At 49.7% G+C, this 9,452-nt stretch overlaps 1 protein-coding gene across 1 annotated transcript in view; it reads right to left on the reverse strand.

Annotated features, from left to right (window-relative positions):
- CEP164 (centrosomal protein 164) overlaps nucleotides 1-9,452 on the reverse strand; it is a gene marked incomplete in the record, with an annotated part of 82,259 nt that overhangs the window by 69,603 nt on the left and 3,204 nt on the right. Inside the window, 2 exon segments of the mRNA XM_027765688.1 lie at nucleotides 1,077-1,197; nucleotides 1,665-1,891. Of these exon segments, the coding sequence (XP_027621489.1) occupies nucleotides 1,077-1,158 (82 nt within the window).

Raw genomic sequence — 9,452 nt, forward strand, 5'->3', positions numbered from 1 at the left:
GGAAAGAAAAAGCACTCTTTCAAAGGACCAGCTGGAGCTTGGTGCCCAGGAACTAATTTACTCCCGGATTTCCCAGATACTACCCGGGCATCTCCTGTCGCTATGAGCCATGCCTAAGAGAAACTACTGCTGCCCTCACAGAGCTTGCATTCCTAAAAAAAATAAACATATACACAAAGAAAAGCTTTTGATAGGCACAATGAAGGAAGTAAATGAACATGAGGGGACCAGTAGGCGGTATGGATCCCACATGGCAGATTGCACGGTTCAAGTCCTGAAACCACCAGCTTGAAAATCATGCTAGGCGCATGTGCGTGTGTGCCCAAAATCCAGAGAAGAGAGTGGAAGAGAAAGGATTGCAGCATGGCCATCCCCCCGGGGAAGGAATTCTCACTTTCCCTCTCTGTCTCTCTCTGGTGACCACGCGCACCCTATAGCAAACAAACAAAAAAGAAAAGAAAAGAAATTGAGTTTCCCCTGAACTCAGAGCACACCATATTTTATTACATACCCAACTACATTTTCATTTAAAAGCCACCATTGATCTAACCCAGAGTTTGCAAACTTCTTTTATAAAAAGGCAGACAGTAAATATTGTAGGTTTTTTTTAAATAATTATTTTACCTATTTATCTTTTAATTTGATCAGAGAGGGACAGAGAGTGAAAGAGAGAGAGAGAGAGAAAGAGAAAGCAAACTGCCGGGTGTAGGATTCAAACCGTGGTCGGCCAGGTGGGAGTCCAGTGCCCTTAACCACCATGCCACCTGCCCAGCACCAATATTGTAGGTTTAGTGGGTCACACAACTCAACTCCACCTCTGTGGCACGAAAGCAACCAGACAACACGTGAACAAGAAAGCATGACTGTTTTCCAATAAAACTTTATTTACAAAAACAGGCACAGGACCGAGATAGGCCCATGGGCTACAGTTAGCCAACCCCTGACCTAACCCGAATACACTAAGCAGCTCTGTGCACGCACCATACTTTGCATTGAAGAATAAAAACAAGGCAGCCTCAATACCCACCCTCAAAGGACTAACACAAAGCCCCAAAGGCTCTGCGCAGGCCTCCTACCTTGCTCACTGGGAATGTAGGTCTCATCGTAATCTTCTTCCAGAACCAGCTGGTCTCCGATGCAGATGGGTCTTCCGGCCATGATCGGTCTGGGCTTGAACACCTAGATCCCAGAGACCCCCTGCCGAAGAGAAAAATGTGACCCAATGTAGGAGAAAAGCCGGAGCTGGGTCATGGAGCAGACCAGTCCCCATCAACATGGCTGGGGACTGTCCAGGCACTGTGGGTAGAGAGGGTGGGACCAGCAGCTCAGAACTCGGGCCTCGCAGCTCTGCTTCTGGAAAGTGCCTGAGACGCGCCTCCCAGGGATGACTGAACACGTGGTAGAACATGGGAAGCTCTGCATGCCTGGTGCTCAGGAGCCTGACTTCATACCCCATGCCCCGCATCGAAACGAAGAATGAACCAAAGGCACTGAGCTAGGAAACCCTCATGACAGCTCAATAACCAGCAGCAGAGTCCCGCACAGGCCAGCACGCCCCAGTGCACACCTGCGCCGTCTCCGTGCACGTCCCCCTTGCATGTCCCCAACTGTTTACAGCCAACAGCGCCCCTGGGGAGCTTACAACCCGGGGAGGGAGCACACACCTCGACAGCAGCAGAAGGCAGAGGGGAAGACGCCTGCTCAGTGAGCTCCAGCACAGAGCGGCCCGCTCCCCCCGAGCAGGGAGGAAGGCTGACAAGACGCCGACGGTGGAGGAGACATCACAGACAGGGCAGCGCATCTAGATGAGGGGTTCTGGGGTCAGGATGACGGCACCCACAGCAGGGGCTGGCACTGAGAGCCTGGCAGACCACGCTGAAGAGCCTCCACCCTGCAAAGGGGAGTCATTGGGGCTTTGGTGAAAGAAAGTGGCACAGGGTGACCTTTTTTTTTAGGATGAGAACTCTGGCAGATCTGGCATGGCCGGCCTGGAGAAATGAGAGGCTGGTGTCGGGAAAATCCAGCGATGAGGGCTTAATCTAGGTGGAATGGAAAGAAGAGACAGACAGATAGACACCATGATGTTAAGCTGAAAAGGACAATGACAAGGTGGGGAAAGAGAGGAAAGGAATGCGATGGACTAGACTGCGTCCCTCCAAACTTCATGTGCTGACGGCCTAACCACAGTGTAACTGTATCTGGAGAAAGGGCCTTTAGAAGGTGATTAATAAATGAGTCCAGGGACCAGCAGATGGCGTAATGGTTACGTCGCTGGACTCCCATGTAGTCAACCACAGTTCAAGCCCCAGACCCAGCAGCTTAGACTCAAACCCAGTGCATGTGCATGCACACCTAAGATCCAGAGAAGAGAATGGAGGAGAAAGGATTGCGGCATGGTCATCCCCCCTAGGGGGTAATTTCTCACTTTCTGTCTCTCTTTCTGGTGAGCACATGTGCCCTATAGCAAAAAAAAATTTCTCTCTTAAAAAAGAAAGAAAGGAAGAAAGAAAGAAAGAAAAAGAAAGAAAGAAAGAAAGAAAGAAAGAAAGAAAGAAAGAAAGAAGAAAGAAAGAAAAGAAAAAATGAGGGCCAGCCCATGGCCTAGCGGTTAAGGGACTCAGGTACCACATGGCTGACTGAGTGGTTCAAATCCTGGCCCCAGTGGCTTGAAAAATACACCAGGTGTACATGTGTGCATGCCCAAAATCCCAGCAGGATAGAGAAATGGAGGAGGGACTGCAATGTGACCATGCCCCATTAGGGGGTGCTTTCCCTCTCTGTCTGTCTCTCCGTCTTCTCTCTGGCAAGTACGCATGTCCAACGCTATGGGGTCATCAGGAAAGTCACAACGCATTTGTCTGTTCCCCATGTAAAAATGGCATCATGACTTTCCCGATGACCCCATAGACAAGGCCCCAAGGGGAGGGCGCTGCCCTGATAGGACTAGAGTCCTTAGTAAGAAGAGGAAGAGAGACAAGAGGCCTCGTCTCTGCCACGTGAGGATGCAGCGAGAAGTCAGCTAGGAGCCCGTACTGCATCTGACCAGGACCTCTAGCCTCCATGACGAGAGTCTGCTGCTGTGTTTAAGCCAGCCGCCTGCTGCTTCTATTACTGCAGCCCTTATGGGCTGCCACGGAGTCCACGGAGGTCCCCAGCTCCAGGCCGGTGGTGCCGAGTTCTTTAACTCATGAGCAGGTGCAGTTCTGGAGCTGCTCCCCACTCCCCACCCCTACTCCCAACACAACCGCAAGACCTCGGGTCCCACCAGCTTTCCCACGGCAGCTCCCATGTTGAAACCTGATGACGCAGAGACCTCACATAATGGTTGCTGTGGCCAGGCCTGCTCAGAGTGTCCCCAACAGGAGTGGGGTCAGCCATACCAGCTGTGACCACGGAGACTAGAGCAGCAGGTCCTGACCACTCCCAATTCCCCCTTACTCAGAGTTGTCACAGTTCCCTCTGGAGCAGCAGCAGGCAATGGCTCTCTCCAAGCACCAAGGCCCTGCCATCAAAAAGGAGGTCACAATCTGGCCTGGCACGAGTGCCCACGGAAAGCTGCCATGATGGCCCTCTCTGTGCCGTGACAGCTAAGAGATGGCCAAAAGAGGGCTCCTGCTCAGCCAGGAGATAATGGGTTGTCGGAAAGTCATGATACAGTTTGGCACAGGGGCCAGCAGATGGCTAGCAGTTACATTGCTGGCCTCCCACATGGCCGACCTCAGCTTGAGTCACAGACCCAGTGGCTTGAAAATCACGCCAGGTGCATGTAAATGCGTGCCCAAGATTCCAGAGGGAGAATGGAAGAGAGGGGATTGTGGAGTGGCCTTCCTGGGGCAGGAGGAGGATTTCTCCCTCTCACTCTCCCTCTCACTGTCTCTGACTTTATCTCATTCATTCTCTCACTCTCTCTCTCTCTCTCTCTGTCTCTCTCTCTCTCTCTCTCTCTCTCTCTCTCTCTCTCTCTCTCTCTCTCTCTCTCTCTCTCTCTCTCTCTCTCTTTCTTCCCAGAGCGTGCATGCACCCTAAGGCCAAAAAAAAAAAAAAAGAAGTCATAAATTTTCCAGCAACCCAATAGATGGGACATAGCACCTAGCTAGGGACAAAGTCCAAGACAGACCCACAGTAAGCTTTTCCCAAGATGGAGTCACAATGGCTACATTTTAAGAGTGACTACATGAGGGCTCTGAACAGCTATATCTAAGGGCAACTGTTTCTATTTGCTAACTACATTCTAACAAAAAGGGCAGATGATAGGACCTGCTGGCCCCACATAGATGGGGTAATAAATCACACAGATACCATGTAACTATTCTCTAAAGCCCACTTCCTTATCAGAGAGTCAGCCCATTGCTCAGCCTAGACAAAAACCCCTGCCTCAGTTCCTCTTCCGCAGTACTTTCAGGACACTTCCCTGTTTAGGACTTCTGTTCTCCCTTCCCTCTCTTAATAAATTCTGCTTTGCTATCCACTCTCTGTGCTCACGTCTCTAATTCTTTGTGAGTATGGGACAAGAACCTGGTCATCTCATGGTCCTGAATTCAGCACTGGGGTTGGGCCTAGCTATCCCAAAATATCCTGTGTCACCGCCTTAGGACTCACAGCCATCAGCTCTCATACTCTTAGGAGGCCAGACCCTGGCCTCTCCACACCACCTCCAACCAGGAAGAAAGGACCAAAGGAAAAATTACTCTTCTCTGCAATGGACAAGCTGAAATGAGAATCCACTCCTGACCCCAGAAGAACCCAGAACAACCTGCAGACATAATGCTCGGACCTCTACACCCCAAGACAGGAGGGCCTGATGGCTGCTGATCCGAAAAGGCGGAGCAGATAAAGACCAGAAACCGGGGCAGCAGGTGCAGCCCACAGCCTGGTGGCTTAACATGTCACCTGAATCATGAATCCTCTTAGCTAGGGAGAAAAGAGAAGGAGAAGAGGAAAGGATCTGTGAGCAGGGAGGACTCCATAGTGCCTGATCAGCTGTCTGGACATGCATTCACCAAGCGCATTCTCCATATGTGACACATGTCGGCTATCTTGGAGAATCTGAAAAAATGACACCTACCCCTCAGTACATGTCATCCTCAGAAAGCATGGGATAGGGACAATCTCTGTCCTTATGACACACACACAAAAAAAAAAATCTAAAAGGTTTTATACATAATGATCTTGGACCAGCTCCCTAGCCTAGTGGTTAAAGAAGCTAAAGCCCAGGGAGCAGCAGTTAGCGTAATGGCTATGTCACTGGACTCCCATATAGTTGACCACAGTTCGCATCCCGGACCTGGTGGCTTAAAACTCACGCCGGGCGCATGTGCATGCGTGCCCAAGATCCCGAAAGAAGAATGGAGGAGACGGGACTGCGGCGTGGCCATCCCCCAGGGGGGGGTGATTTCTCGCTTTCTCGCTGTCTCTCTCTGTCTGTCTGGCAAGCACACGCGCCCTATAGCAAAAACCTCTCAAAAAAAAAAAAAAAAAACAAAAAACTGAAGCCCACATGGCCAATGAATTCAAATTTGAAACCAGGTCCTTGAAGCTTGAAAAACAAGCTGGAAGAATGTGTGTGCATGCCCCAAATCCTAATGGGATGGAGAAATGGAAGCAAAGGATTGTGGTGAGGCCATGTCCCAGTGTCTGTCTGTCTGTCCAGCTCATTAACCACCATACCACCTGCTGGTCCCAATAAATAAATCTTAGAAAAATATATATGTTTTCTCTTCTCACACTTTTCTTTCCTGCAACGTTTTGCCTTCTTGGCCCTGTTCTTGCCCACATCTTTTCTGAAGCCAAGTAAGCCAAATATGGCCCACTTGTATTTTAATTTTTTTCCTGGCAGATTTGCTTGACATTTTACTGATCCATGAATTTATATTTTCTAAGTTCTTCTTGAACTTTAAATAGTTAAACATAAATCTTCTTTCTTTTAGTTGCTAGAGGGCACGTGCGTTCACCAAAGAGAGATGGGCATGGGGAGAGAGACAGAAAAAGAGACAGAGAGAGAAAGTGGTCAGCCACGTGGAACCCAGAGCCTTACTAATCACCACACCGCCAGCCAGCCCCAGAAATCATATTTACTTAATAGCTCCTAAAGAGCGTTTACTCATTTGAAAAATATTTATGGAACACTACCAAGTTTATTTGTAGGCACTAGAGATGCAATGGTGATGTTAAAGATTCAGTTCCTGGCCAGCCTGGTGGCATGGTGGTTAAGGCACAAGATCCCACGTGGCCAATGGTGCAATTCAAGTCGCAGACCCAGCAGCTTAAAAAACACTCCAGGCACGTGTGCATGTGTACCCAAAATTCCGAGAGGAGAATGAAGGAAAAGGGCCTGCAGCATGGCCATCTCCCTTGCTTTCTCGCTCCCCCTCCCCTCTGGAGAGTGCACACCTCTACAACAAATTAAAAGGAGAAAAAAAAAAAAATGCAGTTACTCCCTGGAGCTATGTCTAATGAGGGAGGGAGGTATACCAGTCAGTCACAGATCAGCGTAAAATTACGTATGAGGTAAGAGCGCCGAAGGAATGAGTCTAATTGAGCTGACGCTTGCGCTGAGAAGTGAAGGCTGTCCAGGTACTCCCTAGACAGAAGGAAACGGCGTTCTAACAGGAAGCAGCGCGTGCAAAGGCCGTCCTCGCAGCACAGGTGGAGATGGTGCTGAGGCTGTTTGAAGATAAATATTACTTTTTTTTTCATTGCCAAAGGGCACATGCACTTGCCAGAGACAGAGAGTGAGGGAGAAAGCACTCCTCCATGGGACGTGGCCATAACGCAATCCCTTCTCCATCCTGTGGGGGTCTGGAGCACTCATGCACATGCACCAGGCTGATTTTTTAAGCTAGTGGCATCCCAGGGCCTGCAGGAGCATAGGCTGTTACCCTGTGCTGGTGAGAGGGCCAGAGGCAGCCCGTGCAGAGGGTCTGGCCTTTATCATAAGAGAACTGGAAGCCAGGGCAGGATCTTTTTAGATACATCTTTCTTTAAAAAAAAAAAAAATGATTTTATTGAATTTTACTTATTTATTTTAATTTGACCAGAGAGAGGCAGAGTAAGAGAGTGAGAGAGAGAGAAAGTGAGAAAGCAAGCCACCAGGTCCAGGGCTCAAACTGCGGTCAGTCATGGGGAACGCCTTTACCCACCACGCCACCTTCCGGCCCCTCCAGATGTGTATTTTTAAAAGGCCACTCTGGCAGCCATTAGGAGTACAAACGGGAAGGGAAGGAAGGGAATCCGAGTTACTGCGGGCAGATGAGGTGGAAGCCATGAGACCGTCTAGGTGAGAGACGATGGCAACAGGGCCAGGAGGCTGGGAAGTCTCGGATCGGCCATGGAAGTAACTGGCATGCGTCCTGGTTTTTAGACCATGGCCTCCAGGCCTCAGACCATGAGTGATATCACTAGTCCGTCATGGCACCCTGGCCCCGGGCTCAGAACTCTCACCACTGCACTCCACGTAGCAGGTACCAACAGATCTGATCAACCCTGATGACACCCACTTCTACCTGGCCCGAGACCCTCTATGACCCTCTGGTGTTAGGGGAGGGGTGGGCTAGCAGTATTCATCCATCTCCTGCCAATCCCAGAATCTAGTGGGAAAGGCACTGGACCCCACACAGCCGACTACGTGGTTTGAGTCCTGGACCCAGCAGTTTGAAAATCATGCCAGGCTCATGTGCATGCATGTCCAAAACCCAAGAGACTGGGGGAGAAAGGATTGTGGCTATCCCCCTGGGGGGCAATCTCTCTCTCTCTCTCTCTCTCTCTCTCTGGCAAGCACATGTACTCTATAGCAAAACTAAAAGACAAACACAAAAAAATAAATAAATGGCTTATTCTTTTTTTTTTTTTTTTTTTTTTTTTTTAGAGAGGTATTTGCTATAGGGCACGCGCTCACCAGGCAGGAGAGAGACAGAAAGTAAGAAATCACCGCCCAGGGAGGATGGCCACGCCACAATCCTTACTCCTCCATTCTCCTCTCAGGATCTTGGGCATGCACGCACACGTGTCCGGTGTGAGTTTTAAGCCACCGAGTCCAGGACGCAAACCACGGTCAACTACATGGGAGTCCAGCGACACAGCCATTACGCTAACTGCTGCTCCCTATAAATGGCTTATTCTATGCTGCTTCAGAGAACAAGTCCAGCACCAGGGAATGTAAGCTGAGGCCACCAAGACACTAAATAACCACTTCTTTTTTTTTTTTTTTTTGGAGAGGGTTTTGCTATAAGACGCGTGCCCTCGCCAGAGCGACAGAAAGTGAGAAATCACTCCTCAGGGGGGGATAGCCACACCACAATCCATTTTCCTCTTTTCTCCTCTTGGGATCTTAGGCATGCACGCACACGCACCCGGCATGAGTTTTAGTCACCAGGTCTGGGATTCGAACCACAGTCAACTACATGGGAGTCCAGTGACATAGCCATTACGCCAACTGCTGGTCCCATAACCACTTCTTGAACACTCACCAGGAGTAAGGCCCTGTGGTTGAATGTTAGGGCTACAAACCTGATTACACAAGGCCTTGAACTTGGGCTCAGCCCAGCTGGGAAGACAAACATGTAAACACAGAAGTACATAATGTGCTCAGTGCATTACAGGAAGTAACAGAAAATACAACAGGACACAAAGGTACAGGCAACTAACTTATTTTGGAAGGTCAGGAAAGACATAATAGAGAACCACTGAGGTGCTCTTCTTATTTATTTCCTCCATTGATCTTGCTCCAGCAAGAGAGACAGAGGGAGCGAGAGTGCGAGAGCGAGAGAGAGAACGCCCAAAGGGTCTTGGTGCCACGATCCACCTCCAGCTCTAGCCAGCTGGGTCACGGGCACGTGCACGCCTGGTGTACACGGTGAGGTCTCCAGATAAAACCCAGAACCTTCCCACATGGGTCCGCCTTGCAGAGCATCATGCATTACCACTGTACCCTAAGATGGGTCTCCGCAGGATAAGCAGGAGCTTACCAGGAAAGGAGACTAAGGGAATTCAAGGCAGAAGGAACAGCAAGCACAAAAGCAGAGGCAGGAAAGAGCAGGGCAGGCAGGGAATGGATAAGGACAACCAAAGCTGAATACTGCTGTTCCAGGAACTGAATGACTACTACGTGCCTTATATACACCATCTTGCCCATCCTCTCAACTAGGTAGAGATTATCATCCCCATTTATCAAACAAGGAAACTGAGACACAGCAAGTTTGTTTTTTTTTTTTTTTGGAGAGGTTTTCACTAAAGGGTGCGTGCACTCGCCAGAGAGAGACATTGAGACAGAAAGCGAGAAATCACCCCCCAGGGAGGATACTCACGCTGCAATCTCTTCTCCTCCATTCTCCTCTCAGGATCTTGGGAACGCATGCTCATGCGCCCAGCGTAAGTTTTAAGCCACCGGGTCTGGGATGCGAACTGCTGTGGACTACGTGGGAGTCCAGCGACATAGCCATTACGCTAACTGCTGG

This window comes from Tupaia chinensis, unplaced genomic scaffold (assembly GCF_000334495.1).
Source record: "Tupaia chinensis unplaced genomic scaffold, TupChi_1.0 Scaffold139431_1, whole genome shotgun sequence".
Lineage (NCBI taxonomy): Eukaryota > Metazoa > Chordata > Mammalia > Scandentia > Tupaiidae > Tupaia > Tupaia belangeri.